The sequence below is a fragment of the Sinocyclocheilus grahami genome, unplaced genomic scaffold (genome assembly GCF_001515645.1).
Source record: "Sinocyclocheilus grahami isolate Dianchi unplaced genomic scaffold, SAMN03320097.WGS_v1.1 scaffold219.1, whole genome shotgun sequence".
In the NCBI taxonomy this organism is placed as follows: Eukaryota; Metazoa; Chordata; class Actinopteri; order Cypriniformes; family Cyprinidae; genus Sinocyclocheilus; species Sinocyclocheilus grahami.
The window spans coordinates 1,737,581-1,765,413 of NW_015505398.1; the positions used below are offsets into that span (position 1 = coordinate 1,737,581).

Here is a 27,833-nt window from a genome sequence, read left to right on the forward strand (position 1 = left end):
TCTTGAGATTCACAAAGAGAGAGTAAACAGAGTACAGGAGAACAGGACTTGCTCTTGCCCTTTCTTTCTTTGTTTCTGACTTTGGTTTTCCATTTTCCTCTCACTCTCAGGTTTTTACTTTCACCACATTTTTTACTTTATTCTTTAACTTATTGTTCTTGAATCATTTGATCTTTTTGTATTTGCATACAACATATTTTGGTATATCTGCGATTCAGTAAAAGATCTTGTTTTCTCTGGGAAACGTATTTGTTTGATTGCATTTTATCATGCCTTTTTCTAATGTCGTTATCATTTATAATTTTTGTTTTATCCTCTTAAGTGCCCTTAAGATACTCTTGGTGTACTGCTGGTTAATTAAGCCCAATAATCAAGTTAATTTGAGTCTTCAGTGTAGTAAAATACCATTTAAAGTTTGGGGTTGGTAAGATTTTAAAAAATGTTTATATATATATATATATATATAAAGTCACCAAGACTGTATTTATTTGATCAAAAATACAGTTAAAAATCGTATATTTCATTTCATAAAAAAGTGAAATATTATTACTTTTTTTAAAAATGTATTTATTCGTGTCTTCAGTGTCACTTGATCCTTCAGAAATCATTACTTCATGTTTGAGAAACGTTTCCCATTATTTTCAATGTTGAAAACTGTACTGCTTAATATTTTTGTGGAAACTGTGATCCATTTTATATAGAAAGTTCAAAAGAACAGTATTTATTTAAAATAGAAATCTTTTGTAACTTTACAAAAATGTCTTTACTGTCACTTTTGATGAATCCAGTGCATCCTTGCTGAATAAAAATATTTTTTTACATTTTTTTTACTTAACGAGTCAAACTGTGTAGGGCAGATTCAACAAAACATCTGTTCTGACAGAACACACCAGTGGGTGTTTACCTCTATTACGTTCACAGATAACCTGTTCCCAAGTATTACTTATAATAACTGGTCAAATAACCAGTTCTCAGTGCTCTTTCTTTGTCTCCTGTGTGGACATCATCACAGAGTAAGATAGTAAGACAGTCATTCAGCTGTAATTACTCACCTGTCAGCTGCAGGTGAACCTGCTGCATGGCTCATGACGAATAACAACAAGGCAATTATTCCAAGACAACAGTATTGCTGGCTAAACAATATGTGTCGTTTGTTACAACAGCAGTAGGCCATCTTGTACATCTTTCAAGTGCCTTCCGAGATTTGCTGTTTTTAATTTACTTTTTAATCCTTTCTTTTCTAATGTAAGTGGGTTTGAAAATGAATGTAGTGTCACATTGCAAATCATAACATAACACAGCTCAGCAAGTCATGTGCTGTTGTCACAGACCATGTTAAAAGGCTGAGAACACTACAAAAAGGCAAAGCACTATGCCATATGCCATTGATTTCAGGCAGGATGTGCCATTTGCACTGCGAAAAAAAAGTGTGGGCCTGCAAATTTAAATAGGGTCTTCTATGATATTTTATGTTATATATACAAAACCACACCTAACCTAAATGGTGGAATCAACCTGAACACAATATAACAGAATCGTTCCTTTGGTCAAATTCAGACTAAGTACTCTTCCTATGGTCAAATTATGCCATAAAACACATAGTATTTTATTGTTACTACTTTTATACCTTTAGTAGATAACTGTTCAAAATGGCATGTCTTTTATTTGTTAACATTTGCTGATTGACCTTCTTTCATAAAATGGTCTGGTGATAGTAACTGACTTCATTTTAGGCCCACTAGTTTCTAACTCACCTTTTCTTTTCCTTGTTAAATGTGAGAACAATCAAGCATAACCTGCAGGTAATGTATGTAGCAAAGTTTACCAGTAATGTTGTGGGAAATGGTGTATGTGAACTTGAATATGTCACATGGTTAGGAAGACAAAGTAACTGTAGATTTATCTTCAGGTCAGACGAGGGGAGAATTCATCTGCCATATGCTGCATCCTGTTTTAGCATTAATGAGGAAAACCTCACAGCCAGGAAAATGTTGTAATGTGTGTTGTCCTCTGAAACAGCCAATAGCTCCCCTGAATAATTTATGTAGTTACTGTATAAAGCCATTCAATTGTATGCAGGTACTGTGTGCTTTAATACGTAAGCACTGTTTACAAGCCTGCAGACGGCATACAGTGGTGTAAATTTGTTCTGCCAAATTGCATCCATAACAACTGCACTATTAACATAAAACATAAATATTGAAGGTCCATAAAGGCTCATAGGAAAATATTAAAGACCATTACAAATTGTGTATGCTGTGCTGATTTGAATCGTTACAGCATTAACGATGCACTATTGGAATTTGTCAAAAGAAACAGGCTGGGTCGGAAGAAAAAAAATTCATAGTCCAATACAAAAACTACATAACTAGGCTAGGCAACAATCCGCCAACAGCATAACGGAGAAACAGCGAGTAAAAAACACCAACACGCACTGCCAATGACATTTTACTTTAGGGCAAAACAGAGTGTCCCACCCATAGGATTGCTATCTAAGGTAGGGCCTATGTGATTGGTTATTGGAAGCTAATTCACAATTTTAGCCAATCACAACGTCCTATATAAGAATATAAGAATGAGTCACTAGCAAAAAAGAACCAAGTTTTATAGTAGAGTCGATTCTGATACACAGTTAGGCTACTACTATTTATAGAGAGTATTTTGGTGTCGACTCCACAATTGTTTTCAGTTGTTTTCAGTTACTCTGATAGCATAGGGCTATCACACGCAAGCTGGCTGCCAAAATGTATTATTTTTAGTTAAAGATGAGTATTATTCTAGTCATGTCATATCAACACAGAGGCCCCCCACAACGCATTTGAGCAGCCCATCTCTCTGTAAAATAATTCAGCGTTTATTTGTCTCCTGGTATGACTGGAGTCATTTCATGTAAGTGGATATGATTAAACTGTTTTCAAAATACCATCACTCCAAAAATACCTTCATCAAACTAACAATTTCGGGGATGCTAACCGTGAAATAAAATATAATAGAATGACAAGTCTGTAAGTTAGCCCTACTCAGAAAAGGTTTGCGTGAGAACAGGAGAATCGATCCTCCTACTTGTTAGTCACAAGAGTCGACTCACCTTTTCTAAGAAACATCTGTTTGTTTGTAGTAAGGAAATATCTCATACGTGACCCTGGACCACAAAACCAGTCATAAGGGTCATTTTTTTCTGAAAGCTGTATAAATAAGCTTTCCACTGATGTATGGTTTGTTAGAATAGGACAATATTTGGCTGAGATACAACTATTTGAAAATCTGAAACCTGAGGGTGCAAAAAGAAAAAAAATCTAAATATTGATAAAATTGCCGTAAAAGTTGTCCAAATGAAGTTAGCAATGCATATTAGGTAATATAATACTATATAATATAATACTACTAATCAGAAATTGAGTTTTGATATATTGACGGTAGGAAATTTATCAGCATTAAGGATCTTTACTTAATATCTTAATGATTTTTGGCATAAAATAGCAATAATTTTGACCCATGCAGTGAGGTTTTATTGCTACAAATATAGCCGTGCTACTTATGACTGGTTTTGTGCTCCAGGGACACACACATATATATTTGTATATGTAGAACTAAACTTCCTAGAAGATAACCTATGTGTGCATTTAATAGACCATATGATAAATGTGCATTTAATAGACCAAAAAAAAAAAATGTAAATGTAGGCAGTGTTCACTTGCAGAAAGTGATGAACACAATGCTGAATGGTTGTTATTTAAGCACCTCTTTGTAGCCTCATATTGATCACTATATTGGATTGAATGGGACAAGCAGAGCTTCTCCAGTAGGGCCACTCCAAATGGGATCCTGTTTTCCATCATGAAAGGCTGGAAACATAATCCCTGTGACCTTTCACATGCTGCTTTAGCTGTTCATCATGCTAATGGATTTCTAGACAGTTAAGACTTTTGTCATACAAAAATTGATAATCACTCAAATGGCCCATTTATCCCTGTGATGATTGATTAAATTGCTTCAAGGTCTATTGTGATGAGGGGAAAAAGCTATAATAAGTGTGATTTACAGCCTGTATGCGTTTTCCAAGGGGTGAATTTAACAAATATAGAGGGTTAATGATTACACTGAGTCATGTAGTAGACTATCTGTTCCCTAGATTAATGATTGACCTACAACTTGCACTTTGAAATATGTTAAGCAAACAAAATCACGCAGATTAAAGATTTCTTCAAGCAAGTTCAAGGCATCTGCAGTGCAGTTTGTCTGACTGCAACACCAGAAATGGGAATGGTTTTTTTAAACTGTAATTTATTATAATTACAATTATTAAAGGGATAGTTCACCCAAAAACATTATCTCTGTGTCTGAATATGCATGCTTGCCTATAGTAGGAGAAAAACAGTAGTATGTCCGAATTCACATATGACCTACTATTTTTAGTGAGATTCTGAAGCGTGCATCCGATTAACACTTTATCATCCCATGAGACCACAGGAGAGGAGTTGTGGTGAAAGGACACAACTGATGCTGATAGGTCATGTGACCGTGACAACATGGCAGATAGTAAGTCAGGATTTCATCCATACTACCCATATTCATATTAGGTGGAACATACTTTTTTTAATGGTCGCAAATGGAGTACCTACAAGACTTTCATCATTTATTGACTTTCGTGTCGTTCCATATTTGTATGACTTCTGCAGAAATCAAAAGAGAATATTTTGAAGAATATTGGGAACCAAACACATTAATGACTGTTGACTTCCACTGTTTGGACAAAAACATTTACTTTGAGACATTTCCCAAAAACAACCACAGGAGAACAAATGTCAGACAGGTTTGGAGTGACATGTGTATGAGTAAATGATGACAGAATTTTTGTTTTTGGGTAAATTATTACTTAAAAAAGTTCTTAGTTATGACTCCATGAATCACAATAACAACAAATTATGTAAATTATACCGTGCTTTTTTCTTTTTGTTCCTGCTTCTCCTTGTTAGTCACTGATATGATCCAATTACTAAATTAAATGGAATTGAAATCCACCACTATTGTAAGCATAATAACTCAAGCCACATTACAGTCAAAAGTGGCGTAACCCTCCTAAGGTGTGACGCCTTCCCGTGTAGAAATGGAGAGGGCTCCACCCCAGCACTATCAACCCCACCCCACAAAAGCAGCCGGCTACAGGTAGGTGGGAGCTGGAGTGCGCACACAGGTGAAATGTTGCTCGACGGGTTTAATAGGAAACAAAGCTTACGTAGCCAGCACAGATACTGAAAGACTGACAGCTCTCTCTCTCTCTCTCTCTCTCTCTCTCTCTCTATCAGTCAGGAGGAGTCTATATGGGACGCTGTCACTCTGGAGTTGTCTGCACACTGGAGGGCTGTGTTTCTACTGACCTCTGCACATTGGAATACTGAGGCTCTTTTTTCCCTCTCTTTCTGTCTCTGGTCTCATCCGGGGGAAGGAATTCTGGCAGAGCTGTTGAAGGGAACTTTTTTTCATTCTTCCCCTCTTTAACACACACACACACACACCACGTATCTCCTCCTTTGGTGTGTAGCCTGCAGTGGTGGGCGCAGACGTTGATAGTGTTTCTGTGGATGTGTGGCGTGGACAGTGAAAAGGAGACATGCTGCAAAATGGCATGGCTGGTGCCATCAGCACCACAACCACCATTGAGATACCAGACCTCAATGAGGTAGGAAACACTCAATCATATTTTCTTGCTCTTTTGAACTCTGCATTTTCCTGACTATAAGTGATTCTCAGTGAGGTGTTTGCTTGCCTGTGTTTGGTTCGGTTTCTGTCCTCTGTGTCTCTCGGCTGTGACTTACGCATTGGACTGTGCCCTAATGGCTCGTCCATATCCAGGCTAATCGAGCGCTGTTGACGTGTGTGAGGCAGCGTTGTGTTGTTCAGAGAGGGGCCTGTAATAAGAGCCACCGTCCTGGGAGGCAGGGCCCTGTCATGTTTATTTTATCAGGGCCTGGCGCTCAGCTGCTGTTGCTGCGGTCAGCTGCCATTCAGAGACATTCTTACAGCTAATCAACTGACACCCTCTCAGATGGCGCTAACTGGCAGAGAGGACATCAAACCAATGAGAGCCACATTTTTGACTAGTAGTTATTGATTTGAATTGAGTAGATGGCCACATCTGAAGTGGTTAATCATTGAAGTGTTTATGGGCAGTCACATTTTAATACAGTTTTGTTATATTATCTGTCTCAGTGATAAAAAAATCACTTGGAGCAGCTTGTTTTTTTCTTTTCATGCGTGACATTTCTCGTAATAGATAAGCGTTATCTTTGACAGGACTTAAAGTTTTTGTTTTGGTTTCAGTGAAATTGCTTTCATTTTATCTTGAGATAACAATCATCAGATTGTCCACCTAATTAAACTTTTTTGATTGTGGCTAATCGTTGTTAATCATTGTTTGTTTCTCTGTGTGTATGTGTGATGTCTATCAGAGGAGAATCAGGCGTCTCAGATTAACCCTCCGGCCTGAGGACAGTCCAAAATCCCAGAATGAATCTGTCAACTCTGTAAGTATCATTTTAGCATCTTTCAGTAAAGTTCTTGCGGTCCGACAGATTGGCGCTAGTCATCTTTTCACGTCATAATAAACAAACTTCCTCTTTTACCTGACTTCACACAGTCCACAATCTGTTTGACTAGCACCACATATGGCATGATGTCCTGATAACAGGATAAGCTCAACAAGATAACATAAATGACTGATTTCTTTAGGTTATGACACATCAGCTAGAGATGCTCTCAATCCAAGGTTATTAACTTGGTGTCTGTGGTCCCTGAAAACACTCCTTAGGGTCAGTAGAAAAGATGTAGAAAACATTTTCTTCAATTTATATGACATTTTAAACTATTTAAATATATTGAGCTTTTTATTTAAAAAAATGTTTTGCATTTTTCACTTTTTTTTATTTTTTGTTTTCATATTTTACAATTTTAAATGGATCAAATAAATGCAGCCTTGGTGAGCATAAAAGTCAAAAACTTTACTGCCTGCAAACTTTTGTGTGGTAGTGTGGATATTTACAGGGGTGGACTTAACATTTAAGCGAGGTAAGTGGCCGCTTAGGGCCCCGGGGAATCAGGGGGCCCCATCTGATATTGGTGAAACATATTTGCTGTATTGAGCAATGTAGCCAATCATAGACATATCTCTTGATTTCTTGAAAGCAATGACCAGAAGTGTTTAAGTTAGAATCCACTCACCGCACAAAATGCCAAGTTTTTGTCAAGTGCTGAGTTCTGCGAGCTTGGGAATCCTCTCATTATAACAAAGTGTAGATACAATGTAAATAATGTCTGGAGATTTTTGCTTAATAATAGATTACATTTTCGATTTGTTTCTCGGCAAACCCTACTGTATGCCTTCAGAACACTTGGAATATGGAATGAGTTGCATGGGATAATTTTATGTTTGGAAAAAGATTGAAAAAGTTTGCAATTTATTAAATAGACAAGTGCAAGCATTTTTTATTATTTTAATAAAAATGTAAATCTTTTGTGATCCGAAAAAAAATAAGGTAGCCTAATATGGCTTTAGAACAGCATCAGGTTGACTAATTACTGGTGTGAAGCGATAAATAACCTAAACTATAAACTATGAGAGCAAGTGAGCAAAATAAGGGTTAGGCGAAAAAGAGCTCATAGTTACTGTGTTGGGGCCCCATACCTGGAATTTGCTTAGGGCCTCCAAATCACTAAGTCTGCCCCTGGATATTTATATTTTATATTTATTTATATTGTATATAATATGACAAGTCGATTGACAAAAAATAAAAAATAAAACAAAAAATAATTATAGGCTTTAATTAAAGGATTTACATTTAGGCTTACTTTTTAAGGATGTGAAAGATGGAATTTCAGAAAGGGGACATTTTCATCATTGTTTTGTCTGTGAATGTTGGGTCAATGTTTCAGAGAGATAAATCAGAGACTGTGTCCTTCCTTTTGCTCTGTCACTTGGTTTGTGCGTCATAGATCCAAACTGCCAGCCCGTAACATGCCACGCACCTTTACTGATAAAAAACATGCAGATAAGAAATGCATTCTTTGAACTACATGCAAAGATTCTATAGTTTAATGTCACTTTATTTACTAATCCAATATGTTTAGAAACAAGTTACAAGTTAGTTAGAACAAGTTCATGCAGATAAATATCCTTGAGCGGCCCCCAAAGTTCAGAGTCACATGAAACAAAGCTCATGAATTTGAGTCACCTATTTACCAAGGGAGGTAAAGTTAATTTTAAGCTTGTTTGCATATACAGCTTAGTCTGTGTGACAAATTAATTTGTATATTTGACAGTAGTTGCTGTAAGCCTTCTACAGACAGTGGTGTGCTGGGAAAAAAATTAAGAGAGGCGTGTCTGCATGTACATGAATGTTTTGATCTGTACCTTGGCCTGGAACTTGCACCATGCAGCTCTTAGTCCTTGAAGTTCAACTGATATCCACCCTGTTTGGTCTCTGATAGGAGCTGCTTTGGGAACATCAGGCACTTTCATAAGCCAGATACTAATGAGAAGTAGAAATCCAGGAGCTCTGCCAACATAAAACTGTTGATGGCCTTATCAGTGTCTGTCTCATGGGAAGGGCCAGCTGTGGGCATTTTGCTGTGTGAAGCGTCAATACACAAATCCCAGGCCTGCTTGATGAGCTGCCAGTGGCCAATTCGATCTGGAATTTGGCGATTGGGAATTTCAAGTGAGGGCAAAGATTTCACCACAGATTTCACATTGAGTTCAAGTTGGTCACATAAATTTGCCACACTGCCCAAGAGAAAGCTGTTTGGTTTGAAAGTGAGTGGTATTTCATACATTGCTTCATTATTGACAATGGACTATGGACTTTTTCTCCTTGTGAAATTTTACTGAAAATTTGCTAATGTGAATGCACATGCAACAGAGATGAGCTTCCATGGAGCTTTCATTGCCAACATTTGAGAATATAACTTTTTAGCCTTTATATTAATATTAATTAGTTGGCTCTGCATAGAAAAACCTTCCAGGTATGGATTCTAGTATCTGGGTGATGTTAGGGTTTTTGCATTGATTTTGAATATAGAGGCTTTTCATATGCAGTCCTTTGCATCATAATTAGTGACATACTCTAACTGTACAAGTTGAAACCAGGTCAAAGGAAGACTAAATGAGAAGAGGGAAAAGTACAGTCAGGATAGTTAAGTGCAAAATCTAGAGAGCATTTCATTTAACTGAGATATTCTATTACTGCCATAACAAAGAACCAAGACAAGAAACCACTGCAAATTTAAGATGGGTGTGTGTGTAATCCTATCCTCCATGGGGATACTAGTCTACCTGTGGTCTGAATTGCCAGAGTTACACCTGTTGGATTACAGGAAGGCCTGAAATTCACATTGACCCAGGGCCAGTTTTTCTCATAAAAGCATTCAGCTAAACGGCACAGAATGACGACGTAACTGGTCTCAACAAAGCTGGAGTGGGTAGCTGTGCCAACACCACCCACTGCATGCAAACAGATATACTGTTCTGTAAAACACAGATGCCAGACTTGAGTTTACACCCTCGAGCACATCTTTATACAACAACAATAGAGCTCATTGAATAGTGTTCAGTTCAATCAGTAAGATTACGTGAGCAAGGTAAAATATGGAACAGAAAACACATGCTTTTATTAAGATTCTTCTTATATTTACGTGACAAAAAATTGCAGTTGGTAAGATTTTTTTTTACATTTTACATTACATTTTATTATTTAATACTACATTTTATTATTTAACATTACATTAATACTTTTATAATTTAATAAAAAGTGACAGTAAAGGCAGGTATAATGTTACAAATGATTTCTATTTGAAATAAATGCTATTCTTTGGAACTTTCTATTCATCAGAGAATCCTGAAAAAAAAGTATCAAAAATATTAGGCAGCATAACTGTCTTTAACGTTTATAATAACAAGAAATGTTTCTTGAGCACCAAATCAGCATATTAGAATCATTTCTGAAGGATCATGTGACACTGAAGACTGGAGTAATGTTCAGCTTTACAATCTCAGGAATACAGTTTAAAAATAAATTTTAAAATAAATTAAAATAGAAAAAAAGAAACTTGTAATAATATTTCACAATATTGCAGTTTTACTGATCAATAAATGTAGCCTTGGTGAGCATAAGAGACTTCTTTTAAAAAAACATTCAAAAATCTTACTGAACCTAAAATTTTGAATGATAGTAGACGGTATTTTTCCACTGGATCCATTATATAATGCTGTACTTTTGGAACATAATAGACTATGTTTTTAGTATATGTTTGAATGTTTTTGTGTCACCCAGTAATATTATCAGAGTAATTTTATCTATGATAGTGATGTGGTGTTTAAAACACAGGTGCTGGTTTCCCAAAAGATATTTGAGTTCAGTGTGTTATTGTTTGCAAAGCAAGCATGAGCTGAAGTGTATCTGCACAATATGGCTTCAGGGCTTTCTTTGCACAGTAAAATGCCTTTTCACTTATTAAACATATAACAAAAGAGCTTTCTTAAGCCATGCAAAACATGAAATATGACTCCTTTAGTGACCCAGTGTAAAAGGTCCCAGAATCCAGAACCAGAATAAATTGTAAGGCCATTGATCCTCATAGCTGTGCCCTTGAGCGAGATCTTCTCACCTGTAGTTGCTCCTGGGGTTTGCTATTATGACACCTTTTTCACTTCACTTTCCCCTTGCCATTGTCAAGAAAGAAATATTTTCTCTATGTACATTCACTGGATAATGTCAACAGCATTCCAAGTTTCAAGTTCCCTTTCATATATTCAAGTTGAACCTGTAGACATAAAAGTTTTTTTTTATATACTTTCCGAATGGCAGGCAGAAATATGACACCCTCGCAGAGGACTATTATGACTGTCTATATCCCAACCTCTCATTGTGAACACTCAGCAGCAATGCTTCTAATACATGAGTATGTCACTATGACTATACAAATATAGTCTATCAGTCTTATTTATCAGCCATGATGTTCCAATAGGTGTACACACACTCAGACACACAGTGGTGACATTGGTCTTCACAGCTGTAAACACAACAGTGTCACACTCCTTTTAAACACATTCACAAGCTGAAATCTGAGCCCTGTGGTCCTATTCCCCCAGCACCCCATGACCAATGGCATCGGTCGGGAACAGCCCGCTCAGCACGGGCCCAGAGTTTATGGCGTGGTGCAGAGCACAGGCACCAGCCACCAACAGGAAGTGATGGCACGCGAGTGGTCTGTCAGTCCCCTGAGGGATGAGATGAGGTACATCAGAGAGGTAAACTCAGAGACTTTTCTTTTGGTACCTAGCTAACTGTAATTTGCAACTAGAAGACTAGTTTGCATGTTATTCAGGAATGTACATACAAGCAGATAACTAAAAACCATCTTTCTTTTCTCATAGGTACGTGACTCTTTGGAAAAGGTCAGAGAGCGCATGTATGGCCAGTTTGGAGGGATGCAACAATCAGTGCAAAAATTAACTCAGGAATTAAAGGTGAGCAAAACACGGCAAGAATATCACCTGCCACCAAACCTTACCCTGTCAGGCTTCATAAAAATGCATTTTATAGTGGTATGACAAGTTCTCAATGTGCTGACTGTGTTTGTCCCAGGCAGCCAACTCTCATAAGCGTTACCTTGAGTCAGAGGTGAGGACGAGAAGGGCAGGTATGGATAGCTTTGACCAGATGAACAGCTCCCTCATATCAGCAAACATTGATCTACAGGTACACAATCAATGTGGTCACTGCCAGCTGACAAAGGCTTGTTCTGTCCAGAGGAACTCGTGACATTTTTAGTCAACTTTTGAATGTAATTGTGTTTTAGAAATCATTGCTGGAAAGCTGTCAAAATCGTGTGGGGAACAGAGATGAGATGAGAACTCTGCGCAGCTCGTTGGAGAAGACAGAGGAGAAACTCAAGGAAACGGAAAGACAACTAGCAGCAGCACAGGCTGAAAACCGCTCTCTCAAAAATCAGGTGCACACACAAACAGCTGTTACACAACACTACTATTATCATTCAAACCATTCATGTTACAGACAACCTAATACCATGGTACTTTGGACTAAATTTTTTGGTTATAATTATTGTATTTCTTGTTCTTATACTTTTTTCTACTTATTGTATATACAGTTTTTAAACCTCATATTAATTGAGAGACTACTACACTATTAAAAATACAGGTTCTTTAAGTCAAGTCAAGTGAACTTTATTTATATAGCGCTTTTAACAATACAGATTGTGTCAAAGCAGCCTTACAGTATCAAACAGGAAAATAGTGTGTCAGTAATGCTAAAGGACAATAGTAAACACTCAATTTTCAGTTAAAGGCAGTTCATCATTGAATTCAGTGATCTATGGTTTGTAAAAGTTAATAGTAGTTAAAACTTAAAAAGTAAAAAATAATTTGTCATACACGGACTATTTATGTAATCTGTAATCTTTACTGCTAAAAGGTGATTTAGAAAAACATAAACTCTTTCTAAACTATTTATTTATTTGTATTATTTACATTTACATTTAGTCATTTAGCAGACGCTTTTATCCAAAGCGAGTTACAAATGAGGACAACGGAAGCAATCAAAATCAACAAAAGAGCAAGTGCTGTAACAAGTCTCAGTTAGCTTAACGCAGTACACGTAGCAAGGTTTTTTTTAATTATATAATAAATAAAAAGAAAACAGATAGAATAGAAAAAGAATAGAGCAAGCTAGTGTTCACGTTCACTTGCAGAACGCAAGCTTCTAGAGGGCACATAAGTCTGAAGTAATGAATTTAGGTAAAGGGGTGCAGAGCCAGTGGTGTTTTTTTAAGGGCAAACATTAATGCCTTGAATTGTATGCGAGCAGCTATTGGTAGCCAGTGCAAATTGATAAACAGAGTTGTGACATGCATTCTTTTCGACTGGTTAAAAATGTATCTTGCTGTCACGTTCTGGATTAATTAATTATTTATTTAATTTTAATTAATGTAATTGTTATTTTATTTATTGAATTATTTAATACACATATTTTAATCAAATGATATTATCAGAACAATTAGTCTACTTGAATAAAAGGATAGTTTTACTCAGATTTCAGAATTTTGTTCTCCAGCATGTATTGAGATCTAAAGACCCAAGGAGGAAACAATGGATTTCAGTGAATTAGCTTGAAGTTAAAAATGTCACTTTTTTTAATTATATAATAAATAAAAAGAAAACAGATAGAATAGAAAAAGAATAGAGCAAGCTAGTGTTCACGTTCACTTGCAGAACGCAAGCTTCTAGAGGGCACATAAGTCTGAAGTAATGAATTTAGGTAAAGGGGTGCAGAGCCAGTGGTGTTTTTTTAAGGGCAAACATTAATGCCTTGAATTGTATGCGAGCAGCTATTGGTAGCCAGTGCAAATTGATAAACAGAGTTGTGACATGCATTCTTTTCGACTGGTTAAAAATGTATCTTGCTGTCACGTTCTGGATTAATTAATTATTTATTTAATTTTAATTAATGTAATTGTTATTTTATTTATTGAATTATTTAATACACATATTTTAATCAAATGATATTATCAGAACAATTAGTCTACTTGAATAAAAGGATAGTTTTACTCAGATTTCAGAATTGTGTTCTCCAGCATGTATTGAGATCTAAAGACCCAAGGAGGAAACAATGGATTTCAGTGAATTAGCTTGAAGTTAAAAATGTCACTTTTTTTTTTTTACATAAATAGCATGGTTATTAACATGTGGCAACTAAATTGCATTTTGTACATAGGTGGAGACTTCTCAGGAGGCCAAGACTCAAGCATTAAAAGAGCTGAGTGCAAAGCTGCAGAAGGAATATGAGGAACAGCTGCAGGAACAGCAGAGGAAATACAGAGAGGAGATAGAGGCTCTGCAGGTACAGATAGAACCAAACAAACAGACACTAACAATGCCTTACTGTCCAACTAGTTCAGCAAGAACTGCACTGCGTGATAATGAGCGCATTTACATGCAAGTTCTTAAGCAGATTATGTTTAATAAACCGAAAACGCACTTGGTCATGCAAACGCGGTAACCCGTTATCTTTTATCAGAGTAAGGTCATAAACGGCGTAAGCATAAACCGGTCGCAACAGGTAGTTTTTTGCCTCTTACTCCGATTTCGCACGGCATGTAAACGCAATAACCTGCTTTCTGTCGGCTTATTGAAGTGCGCATGTGTGATACGTGACAGGAACGCATCGTTAGTGCAGATTTAAGCGCATCTTGACCGAGCAAACGTCTTGCAGTAAAGAAAGAAGGAAACGCATCACAAAAGCAGACTTTTTCATGACTCAGAAAATGATAAAAATGTGTTCTCATCTCGTGCAGCAGAAGTAGAAGTGGTTCAGTCACAATGCTGCGTTTATAACTGCATGAGAGGATAATATACGAGCTGTAAGTTGCAAGTTAACATGTTGCAAGCTTAATTTAACATCACAACTGACAAATGTATGGAATACTCGGAGTCAGATACGCAAATGATTATATTTTGACATCACTACAGGCAAAATAACCTGATTTATTAATGAAGTCATGTAAGCGCAGCTTACTTGCGTTGTCAGGTTACTGATGTGCATGTAAACGGGGAAAACTGGTTATTTTAATAAGCTGATATTTGTGAGTTATCAGCTTACTGGTGGTGCATGTAAACGTGCTCAATGTGACAAATGCATTTGTTTTAATGTGGGTGACTTTTGAAAGATTGTAAGTCGCACTGTAAAAAGACTACATTTGTATTCTACTTCACAAGCAGGGAGTAAGGATTGCAATCTCATAACAGGAAACATCTGTAGTTCACCAGGAAAGAGAGAAAAATGTTGAAACTACTTTTTTCTAAGTAAGGGTGCCACCTAGTGGTAATAGTGAAGATTTCCGCGAGAATGATGATTATGACTGATGATGAACAGAGGCAAATAAATGACTGTAGTTCTGACCTGTGTGTCTGCAGGCACAGCTTGATGACTACATGAGGAGGCTTGAGGAGGCAGAGAGGAATGCTCAGATAGCTGAGGCTAAGATTGCTGAAAGGGATCAAAAAATTACAGAGGTGGAGAGGCTACTGAACTGTATGACTCAGGTAAATAATATCAGTTGGCTCAGCCTTTGCCTGTTACCCTGAAGGAAACTCTTTATTCAACACGTGTCTCTTTATAACAGGAAAAGGGTGACCTGATAAAAAAGCTTTGTGAATGTGAACAACGCTTACGTGGTTTGGACGAAACTGACCATGCAGATAAAGCTGTGGCCAAACAGTAAGACATTTAATGTATACCTACAGTATAATAAGTTTGCAGCTGAAACCAGTGGTGATGTCATGTTTCTTTAATTTAGGATGGTTTCAGTGGACAGCTTAAGATCTATAACAACCAGACACCATAACTAAGTATATAGGACTAAGAAAATAATGCATGCATTTCTGTGATTAATATTTGCTTTTTGATGCATTAAAAGAAACTCACGTTAATGGATCATTCTTTTTTTTTTTTTTCATTTTCTGAAGTAGCTATGCTTACATTCCTTACATCCTTGATACCTACAGGTACCCAGAGAAAGAAATATCACCAAACACACTGTATAAAAGTCACAGCTAAATGTGACATTTATTATAATGGGTTTGTGTGAATATTGTTTAAGGTTCACTTAAATTACACGTTAGAATATTTTCAATGTTATGTAATTGTAAATAAATGATAAATAAAAAATGGTCTAATGATTTGTAGTTTAGGCCTGGTCCTTAATTATACTGATAAATGGCTATAATTACTCATTTTGCTCCCAGAAATGAATAAATAAATACATAAATAATTGGTTTTGGTGTAAGTGATACTGACCTTCATTCATAGTATTTAATATAATAAATATTTAAAATATTGTCTTTCTGTTGTTTCTATATTAATTTGGAAATTCAGAGTGAAAATGCATTTCTGTTTACAAAATTTATGTTAAGATTAATCCCGATTAATTACATAAACCTGTGCAATTAATTTGTTTTTAGGTTTGTTTTTCCCTCTTAAAAAGTCTTAATTTTGTCCCCTCAAGAGAAAAAAAAGCTCCCAATAATACTGATGGCCAATAATATTGAATTGTATTTCAGTATTTAATTGCATATATTATATCTCTCCTAAGCAACATGTTCTTTCTCAGGTCGGAGCAGCTGAAAGCGGAAGCAGCAGAACTGAAAGAGCGGATAAAGCATCTCAACGACATGGTGTTCTCTCAACAGAGGAAGGTCAAGGCCATGATAGAGGAGGTGAGGGTTTACAGAGACTGTTCGTTCTGTTCATAAAGAGAATAACATGTACACAAAATGTCCTTTCAAGGAGTCATGACACGATTATTGGGATTGAATCTTTTTCATTATAAAACAAACGAACAATTCCGCAGGTTGAAACACTGAGAGCAAAAGTTGCACAGAAGGATATGTTCATCGCTGAGCTGCTGGACAGGATTGCCATTGTGGAGTGTGAGGTAAGAAGAGCAACGGTTTCCATGTAGCAAGATGTGATTTTTGCATGCCCCTCATCTTCACCAATCTAGAAAGACACAGATTGGTTGGAATAAGCATGCTGAATGTGACTATTCCTGAATCCATTGCTATTCTGTCAGCGAGTCCCTTTGGTTGTCATTCAGATTTCTCACAAATCTAAACTGAATCGGTCTTTGTCCGGTGTCCTCTTTACATGTGAAATGAATTCTCTACTTAATTTCCCATGCCTATGGTCTGACTCTGTCCTTTGCTTTGCTTCTTTTCCTAGAATAATGAGTTAGGAGACAAGTTGAAGTATTTTATGTCTATACAGAGAGCATCTGAGACTAAAGTAGCCACCAGGGACATTGGAGTTGGCTGTGACCTCCCCACGAGGTAATGAGCGCAAGATCACCGTGCCATTAGAAATTTAAAACTGCTTTCGAGGCCATGGCTTTACACACATGCTCTTCCTGTGTTCATAGAGCTGAGGAGCCGCCGTATGTCGCTCCTGTCCAACCCAGCCCCATCTCATCGGCCCCGAGATCCCCTAGCAGACTGAACTATAGCCTTCTTAAATACACTCCCGGTCAGTACAGCTCAATGCTGAGCTCCAGTGCAGTAAATACACAAGAAACTGCAAGCAGTCCCACACAAACGTCAAATTATGTTCAGACCAGCCATGAAGACGGGGACTCCAAATCTCCAACAGCATCAGAACTGTCCTCTACCAGCAGTCCTAGAGCGAGGACCAGCCCGTCACAGATCTACACTCCTTTTATGAAGCTGATGGAGATAAGCGCTAAAATGAACATAGACTGAATGGAGTTTTACTGAAATGGCAGCAGCAGAAGCTTATGGAACATGAAGTATTGTCGTTTTGTTACTGTTTATGTAACATTAAGGTTTATGTAAATAACCTACTGATCTGTGAATAACTTATTTTGGTAGTATACTGTATACCGATGCACTCTGTTGCTTTGTTTACCAAAAATCTAGTGATTTTATGTGATAGCTTTCTATATTTTACAGTTATCTATTTATATTTCCATTTTCTGAGACCGTATTTAGATTATTTTCTAAAGTGTATTACACCAAATATTTTGTTATATACAAAAAAACTCAAAATAGGCTCTATATATGAGGGTTTCTTTCAGAAAAGGAATGATGGTAGCTATCAACTGTGATCACAGCTCAGTACTTGTTTTTGTTTTTTTGCTTCAATGTGTTTTGATGTGTTTAAATGGTTCTTTTTATTTGTACTAAGAGAGTTGTTGACATTAGTGGTCTCACACTCTCAGTTGCACTTTTCCCCCTGAAGTTACTGATGCAAAGACTCCAATTCACCTGATATTTTAAGACTCGAAACATTCAGAATACCAGTTTAAACAAAGTATTGGTTATGGACCCCCATTGCTCTAGACCAGAGTGCATTATACAAGAGGAAGCAGGCCGCTGTGGATTGTTCGCAGCATTAATGTGTTAATGCACTTTTCTGAAGACTCGCTTCAGTTGCCAAAATCACATCATTTATGATGACTGCAAATGAAGGTTTATAGACTACATTTGGTTTTTTTCACTCACCGAGCACTGTATTTACACATAACTGGGTATATTGTTCAAGAAATAAAATGTCCAAACCTACAACTTGGTGGATTTTTTTGAACTAAGGTTATAGGCCTATTTATCTGTAAAAAAAAAAAAAAATTATGTTTCTAAATTATGTCTCATTGTTATGACTCAGACTTTACTGAGTGGAAACTGAAAAACTAAAAAGTTATCAGGCTTAGTAAATAGCATATTACCAGTAGTAGTAATATTTATTAACAGAATTATTAAACGTGGCATGAAGCTTGTTTAGATATATATACAACAGGAATCTATTGGTGTTGTTTCATGGTGTTGTGATTCTGTCAAGTGTCGAGAAACCAAACTGAATAACGAAGCTCTCTATGGGATAATATGCTTCATTCCATCAGCAGCAGGTGGAGTGAGTGCTGATGAATGTGCATGAAACTTCAATGTCACTGCTAAGAGCTAAGAAATGGCACATTACAAGAATGAATGTTATTTTTATGTTTAAAAAAAATCTCATTACTTTAATTTAAAATGTATTCTTGTAAGATGCTGGGACATACGCTTATTGTTTATTATTCTTATATCTGAATCAGTAAATATTATTTAAAAAATAGGCGGTTTATGTGAATGTAATGCATATGTCTATGTGATTATAATATGGCTGTGAATGTCAGAAGAGGTTTGGAGATCCCAGAGCCATCAGATTACAGCTGCTGTGAAGATGATGATGTGACTTATTTCACAGATCTGCAGCAGCCTGATAATAGTCTGCGAGAGTGATCAATAAGTTGCTAAATAACCTTGTTGACAGTGCATGGGAAGTTATATCAGAGCAGGAGAAGATCAAGAGGGATTAACGAGAGAGCAGCAAGACAAATCCCTGTGCTGAGTGCTACCAAAGAAATGAAGGTATGTTTAACATGTACAATCATATGGCCTCATCATATTCCTTTGCACATGTGCTTTGTATGCATTTGTCCAAAATGTTCATTTTACATATGCTTATTTGTTTCTTGGTTCTTAGCTTCCAGGCAGAACTAATAGCATTGTGTGCTCTGATGATGGACTTTACCTGTTTCTGGGTCACACTCATGGTCTGTCAGTCATCAGTACATCCACTCTCACCTGTGTAAAAACATGGCAGGATGAAGGAGTGGAGCTTACCAGCATCTCTTGTGCCTCGCTGGGAAATGTGCACTCTTATGCACAGTGGATGACATGGGTAATTTCCTGAGAGTGGTGGTATTTTTTGACAATTGACAGTAAAAACTCCCCTTTTTTATTTTCTGTATTTGATTATACATATTCATTTTCTTCTTCTGTCACCTAAGGTATTGCAAGGCTTTTTGTGCATCACATGGAGAATATTTATTTAATTAAAGTCATCAACGAAACTGTGAGTTCATAATACTGTTTTAAGAGCTTATTTTTATGTATGCTGTTGATTTTCTATTGTAAATGGAATACATTTAGAATTACATTGGTTTATATCTTCCTGTGAGAAATGTAACACAAAGAAACATCTGTGCAAAATTTAGAAGCTAGAAGTGGGGACTTTGGAGCTGCAAGTCATCATGACGTAAATTTCCTATTAAAATATGGAAATGTAATATAAAACAAAAAATACAGTTAACTGTGACTGAGTACTACTGATTCATTAATGCTGTTGTGGTGTATTTTCAATGAAGCTAGTGGCTGTGTTTGGCTGGATGTCTATCGCTTCCCACAAGATGTGTGGATCAAAGAGCTGGAAACCAAACAGGTAACTGCTATAGTTACGTTGGAAAGTTACCTGGTAACCCTTCTATTCTTCTTTACTGTATTTATGTTTTAAACAATTCTTAACATGGTGCATTTGTTGATGTCTGTTCAAAATGTGCAATTTCCTTGGAGGGACATTTTAAACGGTTATGTGTTTTGTTTTTTTTAAATAAAAAATTCTGTATGTTTGTTATATTGTTTACTAAATTACTTTAATGATATGATCATATTTTTCTGTCTCTTCCATAGGCTACACAAACCCCACAAACCACAGAAGCTAAACTGTCGCCAGTAGTCTTACTCATGAAGATCAAACCTCCAGAAATCCCTGCAGGTATTTAGTTTAAAGCACTGCTCTAAAATAAGTTTATGTCTTTCTTTTACTGTTCATTTCTTCAAGGAACCTCTCTGAAAAGTCCATCTGAGGTCCTACAGAAGACAGAGGAAGGCACTATAATAGGCTCAGGCCAAAATCACCTCATTAGTAGTCGTCAATGGGAAAACCAGGATGCAGCATTTAGGAAAATTTTCATGAAGAGACCACCACAGCAAAAAGCAGAAGGTCCAAGGTAGGCTTGATTAATACTGCAATACGGTATACTGTAAAGTCATCCCAAAAAGTATTTTGACACTTTAATTCTATGAATATCTTTGCATTATCAGAATCAGAATCAGAATTAGCTTTATTCACCAGGTGTGCGCACACACTAGGACTTTGTTGTTTTTTGTTTTTTTTATCAGGTGCTCCTGGTACATACACACGTGCATACATACATACATACATACACATCTGACATGAGAACAGAAAAAAACATTTAAATAGTAAGACTTAACAAAAAATAATGTGTATACAAAAAATAATGTGTATGAATCTGGAACAGTAGATTTATGTACAGATTTGTGCATTTGTACTCTATATAGAACTGTATAAATAAGAGATATCCATATGTATTTACATAATACTTGAGAAAAGGCAATAATTAAAGATGCAGAATGAATTACGGAAATGAATTACAGAACACAGGTAATGATTCATGTGTTAGCTGTTTAAGCTGGAGATGGCATTCGGGGAAAAAAACCGTTTTTATGCCTAGATGTTCTAGTGCGCAGAGATCTGTAGCGTCTGCCTGAAGGGAGAAGTGCAAACAGGTTGTGTCCGAGGTGAGAGGGGTCTTTGATGATGTTACCTGCCCGTTTCTTCACTCTGGAGTTGTACACGTCCTGAAGATTGGGCAGGTGCACACCAATAATCCGTTCTGCTGTCCTAACAGTCCGTTGCAGTCTTCTTAAATCTGATTTACTGACTGACCCAAACCAGACAGTTATAGAAGAGCACAGAACCGACTCAATAATAGCTGAGACATTATATAGACATAACAACCAATCCATCCTTGCAACCAACAGAAAGTGTCAACCATACCTCTAAGAATATATCTAATATTAAGTGGTATTTCACCCCAAAGTAAAAAGTTTAATAAAATAATATTGATAATGAAAATTGTTAATATAAAAATGTTTGTTCCAAATCAATGATGTCCAGAATGTAACATGAGCTGTTACAGTAAGAATCATACGTACAACTTGCAATGCAACAAAATGTTTGCCAGAAAGACAAACAAACCCTTGATAAATTACTAATTGTTGAGCTTATATGTAAACAACAAATCAGTAGGGAGTCCCATGACATGCAGAACAAAAATAGATATTGTGACCACAAATTATGAATGTGCTCTCATAACTTTTTTGGCCATGTTTTATTAATTCATGGTCATGTTTGATTAATTTGTTCATTTGTTTTAGTTAAATTGTGGCTATGTTGTTCTAATTCATTGCCTTCTTGTAATTTAGTTAAGCTGCAGCCACGATTGAACTAAAACGATGGAAAGAATTAAAACTTTGCATATATGGAGCAGCTGAACTAAACACATGTGATATATTTGGCGAAGTGTGCATTAAAACACTAGAACCACACCACTAGAGGCTTATTTTTTCACATTACAAAATTAATTACTTGTCACTTCTTACTGTGTGAGGGGTTTCTTTCAATGCCTGGGGAAGCCAAGGCAGCTAGAGGTGAGTCATGAACTCAAGAGATGATTTCACATGTATGTTTTTCAGTTATTAATATAGCCTGTAACGGTGTGTAATCAAAATTTACAGTACAGTCGTTTCTCTGGATATGCATTTATAATAATTCTTCAAATTATCTTTGAAGATATTCCCATTGCTGTGTGCCTGTGGTGGAATGGCAGCTATAATCTCTTACATTATCTTCTGTTGAAGATAATGTAAGAGATGGGTACTCCAGCCATTCACTCATACATTTATACTGCATAAATAAGAAAGAAAATACAGTATATTAACATTACAAGAACACATTTGTTAGTCATGTGTATTAATTATATTTTAATTTGTTCCTGGATCAGACAGTGAAACCAGACCAGATGTTTTGTGGCCCAATTCTCAAGAACTCCTCTGCTCTGCCGTCAGTGCCTGCACACGGTTCATTGTTCTAGGGCTTGACGGTCAGCTGGTTACTATAGGGGACCGACGGTTTGGTCATTCTGCTTCAGTATTTAATTATGTATGATATATTGTGTTTCTCAATGATAATAATAAACTATGATATAATGGCACAATACAATGTCTCACTGATCATACTGAGAGAAGGAATCTTATCCTTGAATGTCTTTTGCAGGGTTTCCATATACCAATATTGTGATCCCAGGAGACTGCCATTTACAGGATGAAACTCCTTTTGCAGAGTCAATTGCCAGTCACTCCCCCCTTTCAGGGTCCCTTTTTACCCACACTACAGTTAGTGCTCACTTGCAGGAATGGGGCATGCTACAGTGTGACAGCGGGCAGAGGAGGAGACACATGCACTGTTGCACTTATTGAAAGGTACAAAATAAACAGTTATTAAAATGGGTTTAAAAATACTGAATTTGGTGTATAAATAGCTAATAGTCTGGTTCAGTGTTTGCTGTAAGCTGGTCCTGCAGTTCCTCTAAAACCCTCTACCTCCCCCAGTTCCACCTGCCTAAATCTGCTATGTGATTTATGTATGTCTATAAATGTAGCAGCAACATATCTTACAGCAGTATTTATTGATGTGCATAGCAGATCTTGCCCACCAAGACCAAATACGTTAACATCATAGCCATTAACATACTAAAACTTGACATGATTGACATACATATAATGACTGTCTCTAATCAGACCTGCAGGCCAAGGCAGTTCTGTCACTGTTGCTCAACCTGTGCCCTTCCTGAAGTGTCTGGTATTGTACAATTTTGCAGCATAATATTGTATTTGACAGATGTTAGCTTCTGGATTAAATTCTTTCTTATTTATATGCTGTGTATGGTTGTGACAGGTACGTTAATAACTTTGTTTGCAGTTGTAGTTAGCTTTAGTCCAAGATCTTAAGTCACTTTATTAAGAAAGTATCTGTCAAGAACTTGTACATGTAAATGTATCAGTACTAATTCCTGAAATTGTTTATAGATTTTGTTGATGCAGAGAAATGAGCAAGTATCTACTGTTTATGGGAAACGGAGGATGGAGCACCAGTATTGATCTTAAACCTGCCTACAACTTATGTGCTGGGCTCACTCAGGGAACCTTTGTGTCTTCTTGAGCCAGACCAAAAAAAAACTATATATTACAGGTAAACTTCAGACAAATGAATAATTTAGCTGAAAAACAACAAATGAGGTTCTGTCATGTTAGTTATTAGATGATTGACACCTTTTCCTGTTGTAGGGGACGTTCACACAGAACACCTTTTTGCATTACACTGTGCTGCTTTTCCATTGTTTTCGATGTAAACTTGCAGACGGACATGGTTTAGCTGTTGCATTTGCTTCTTGCATCTTTTGCAATGTCTTTACACAGCATTTTCTAAAACCCCCAGAGGTCTAGTTAACATAATTTTTTGAAAAATACTTAAAAAACAAATTTCTAGGCTTTTTAAATTTATTTTTTTCATTCCATTTTTCATTGTTCTGTGTGAATGACGTTTTATGCAAGTCTTAATACAAGTTATGATGCAATGCATCAAAGGTGACACATTTTTATTATAATTTGGAGTGACAGTTACAGAAGGATTGTGTTCATGGTGATACTCTTGATTTCAGTGATGTCAACATCCAGCTCAGTTCAGTTTAAATAATATCTTTGCAATTATGTCAACGATAACGCTGGAAATGAAGGTCAAGTAAACAAAATTCAGTATATTTGTTAGTATATCTGTTATGCAGTCTGATAGTCTGTTCTGAAAATGAGGTCAGAAAATGTTCATATAATATCACAGCTAATCGTGTCTCCAACACATTATACCGAATGTCAGCATAATTTTTCTTATGTATTTCATAAGACAGGCCATAGGCACTGGTTTTCAGATTTGCTCCACTTAAGTCTTCTCCAGCAAGCGGATCTTTTCATGATTAGTACATTAGTACCGTTTGTGCTGAACATCAATTTAATTGAATTTGAGCTGCAATATTAATCAATGTAACTAGTTTTTCCTTCCTTGGGGTTATTAAAAACTTCTACCATTCCAAGTTATTCATGTCATTTTATTTATTCAGTTTTTAGTTACAGTTTTTTTATTTGTTCTTCTTTAATTGGACTGCCCATGGTTAGTTGGCTGTATCATGATTTTTGTGTGGTTATGGAACCCTGAATGAGTCACAGCCTGTATATTCATGAACTGTATGAATTTAATGATCTGTGCCAAAGCCTTCAAGCCTTCACCTTCCAATTATTTTATTGTAATTTCAGCTTTTAAACTACAAGGCAAAACAGGGTTACCATAAGCTTAAAACAATACTCAATATCAACCCTTATATCTATTATTTTAAATCACTGTACACAAAAAAGATCCCTGCTCATTTTGCTGCTGCCAGAAGAAATGCATTTAATGTGCGTTAAAATATCTGTCAAACCCAAGTTCACAAAGTACATGTGCCTCATGCATAGTGGAATGGTGAAGAGACCGTAGATGATGGGGTCCAAACAAGCATTTAACAGGCCAAATATAAAAAGGATGTGTGAGAGGGACTGGGACACTGTTTCCTCCAGGCCAGCAGGACAGAACCAGTACCACAGGCCAAGCATGTAGTAGGGTGTCCAACACACCATGAATGACAGCACAATGACCACAGTCATCTTCAGAGTGCGCATGCGTGCCCTAGGGATGTTGTTTTTCGACCTGCGCAGCTGCACTTCGTTGGACAGCACTAGATGTGACAAAGATCACAACAGAAGCAAGATGTTAGCGTGACAGATGACACATAATAAAGTTAGGGCAAAGACACCACGGGGTCATGTTACTTGCAAACTGATCAAGAAGTTACCATTACATATGTTTTTGTCAAAAAAGGACTTACAGCTGTCTTCTGTCATTTTCTTGGAGATCTCAAACAATATCCTGCTGTAGCAGGAGATCATGATGAAGAGTGGTAAGAGGAAGAGGAAGGTGAAGGTAAGCATGTTGTAAAGTGTCTCTTGCCAGCGTGAGCTAAAGCTGCCATAGGTTGTACACTGAATAAACCGCTTGGGGGAATCGATCACTACAACGTGGAAAACAAACACCTGGACAAAGAGCATATTACAGGCATAGATATTCCAGATAGACTGATGTAAGCCATCTACTAACAGGCCAGGGCTAAAACTAAAACCATCAAAAAAAATTTTTGATTCACTAAAACTGAAATGATTACTAAAAACTATATAAGCTAACAAAAATGACAAAAACACAACAAAATTAATAAAACTGAAAAGTTTGAAAAACTAAATGTAAATATAAAAACTAATTCAAACTATTAATAAAAACTATGATTGCATAAAAACACCGCTACAGCTTACTTCTTCCTTTCTGTTTTGAAATTGTATTTGAATAGTAATAATATAATTATAAACATCAGAAAAGGGAACATACATACAATGAGATACTTCTCAAAACACACAGTTTTCACTATGACATCTTACACCATATATTGTGACAACAGTTAAACAAACAGCTTAAACAGGCCTAAGATAGATGGTCTTTTGGCTGGTTTTTGAGGGGTTTGGGGCACATTCTGCTATTTAGGCTGAAAGATCAGCTTAAATCAGCAATCCAGGTTGAGGAGTCTTTTTAGCAGGGTAAAGGCCCATTCACACCAAGCACGATAACTATAAAGATAACGATAAAGATATAGTTCTAAAAATCATTCTCAATACTGAAGAATAGCATAATTCACACCACAACTATAATGATAACGATACAGAGGAACGATATCGTTGTGATCACTTTCAAAACGATTTTTTTTCCAGCTGATGGACGATAAAACACTGACAGCCAATCAGAATCCATCCTGCTGTAACGAGCTCAAGAATTTAAAGCGGCAGACGAGCGTGCGCTTAGAATAAACAGACGATATCGTTCGCTGGTGTGGACGCTAATATCGTTATCTTTATAGTTATCTTTATAGTTATCGTTCTTGGTGTGAACGGGGCTTAAGTCATAAATTTAGAAAGAATGGATGGGGGAGATGCATACCCTCCTTAAAAATAATGTGCATTTACTTTTAAAATGTAACATATTTAGAAAATAATCAAAAGATTAGCATGTGTTGAATGCCATTAAAGGGGTCATATGACGTTGCTAAAAAGAACATTATGTTCAGGATCAGGAAACTGTGCTGCACACATCTGTCTTAACTTTTATAAAGAATATCTCTTTGGATTTGAGACTTTAGTCTTTGCAACTTTACAGATCTTCTTTATGCACCAAGAGCTTGTAACACTCCAAAGAGAAAGAAAAAATTTGAAATTGCATCATATGACCCCTTTAAGTGTAATGTAACATACTAAATCAACTAGGCTATTCTATTTATTTGAACAATTTATTTAAATAATTTAATAACCAACAACAGACAAAGCACAATCCCAGTAAAAAGAGATTCATTCATCTGAAAGGTAAAACATTTGTATGAACATATTTAACTGCCCATATATTTAATTAAAGATATATATATATATATATATGTGCCATAACGGCATCACTATGATTTCACTCACTTAGCATATAGCTTTTAATGCATTGCGATTCATGTAATTCACGAAACAATTATATAATTATTAAATAATTAATGAAAAAATAATAACAACAATATGCCACCCAGGTCTTTTTTAAGGTGGTGAGGGGGCATCTTACACTACCTCAAATGTCTCTTACCTGTGGTATGGATAATACGACACTCATGGTCCATGCTACAGTCAGCAACACTTTATTTCTCTTCCTCGCTTTGTTGATGGACAGAGGGTTGAGAACAGCAGCCTGTCGGTCCAGACTTATCACCACGGTCACGAAAGCGCACGAGTACATGGCCACGAGTTTGAGGAACATCAGCGTCCTGCACGCGAGGTCCCCCGCGAGCCACTGCACCGTTATATTCCACACCGCGTCCAGAGGCATGACGACGAACGCCACCAGCAAATCCGCCACCGCCAGGTTGGTGATGAGGAGCCGGACGTGGGACCGTTTTCTGTGGTTGCGGCTGGCTGAGTACAGCACGGCGAGATTGCAGCACGCGGACAGCGCGCACAGGAGGAGCGTGAGCGTCACTCGGACCTGAGCCGCGGCGGTGAAGCGCGGAAGATGAGGAGGAGGAGGAGGAGGAGGAGGAGGAAGATCCTCCGCGCTGCTCGAGTTAAAGTCATACTTACAGGTGGAGTTCTTCTGAGAAACACCCTCGATGTTATAAGCTGTTGAGTTCATGCTTTCGTGCTTCGTTTGAGTGCTTTAACGGCCAGGTCGGTTAAATCAATGTGAAGAGTTTAAACGTGGACGCTGACGATTAATCCCAAGAGGAGATTCAAAAACGTTACTTCTTTTAAATTACAGTTAATAAGCTATTTATTTTCTATACTTTTTTTTATTAGGCTACAGGAAACGTAAAAAGTATCCTTAAACGTAAAAAGACACCTTAAAGTTCTCTTG

The 27,833-nt window shown here is 36.7% G+C and overlaps 2 protein-coding genes and 1 pseudogene across 2 annotated transcripts; 2 read left to right on the plus strand and 1 right to left on the minus strand.

The window, feature by feature from the left end:
• Positions 1–5,306: 5,306 nt before the first annotated feature.
• myzap (myocardial zonula adherens protein) lies at positions 5,307–18,140 on the plus strand. Its single transcript, XM_016287247.1, has 13 exons — positions 5,307–5,680; positions 6,450–6,524; positions 11,144–11,302; positions 11,429–11,521; positions 11,640–11,753; positions 11,854–12,006; positions 13,785–13,910; positions 14,984–15,112; positions 15,193–15,287; positions 16,180–16,285; positions 16,420–16,503; positions 16,791–16,897; positions 16,987–18,140. The coding sequence occupies exons 1-13, from the start codon at positions 5,612–5,614 to the stop codon at positions 17,321–17,323; spliced, it is 1,647 nt and encodes a 548-aa protein (XP_016142733.1). The 5' UTR covers positions 5,307–5,611; the 3' UTR covers positions 17,324–18,140.
• A 596-nt stretch (positions 18,141–18,736) lies between these two features.
• LOC107596502 (WD repeat-containing protein 93-like) lies at positions 18,737–23,517 on the plus strand (annotated as a pseudogene).
• Positions 23,518–24,709: 1,192 nt separating this feature from the next.
• Positions 24,710–27,611, minus strand: LOC107596503 (putative gonadotropin-releasing hormone II receptor). The gene is made up of 3 exons (XM_016287248.1): positions 27,069–27,611; positions 25,237–25,441; positions 24,710–25,086 (listed from the first exon to the last, which is right to left on the minus strand). The coding sequence occupies exons 1-3, from the start codon at positions 27,609–27,611 to the stop codon at positions 24,710–24,712; spliced, it is 1,125 nt and encodes a 374-aa protein (XP_016142734.1).
• Between the last annotated feature and the right edge of the window lie 222 nt (positions 27,612–27,833).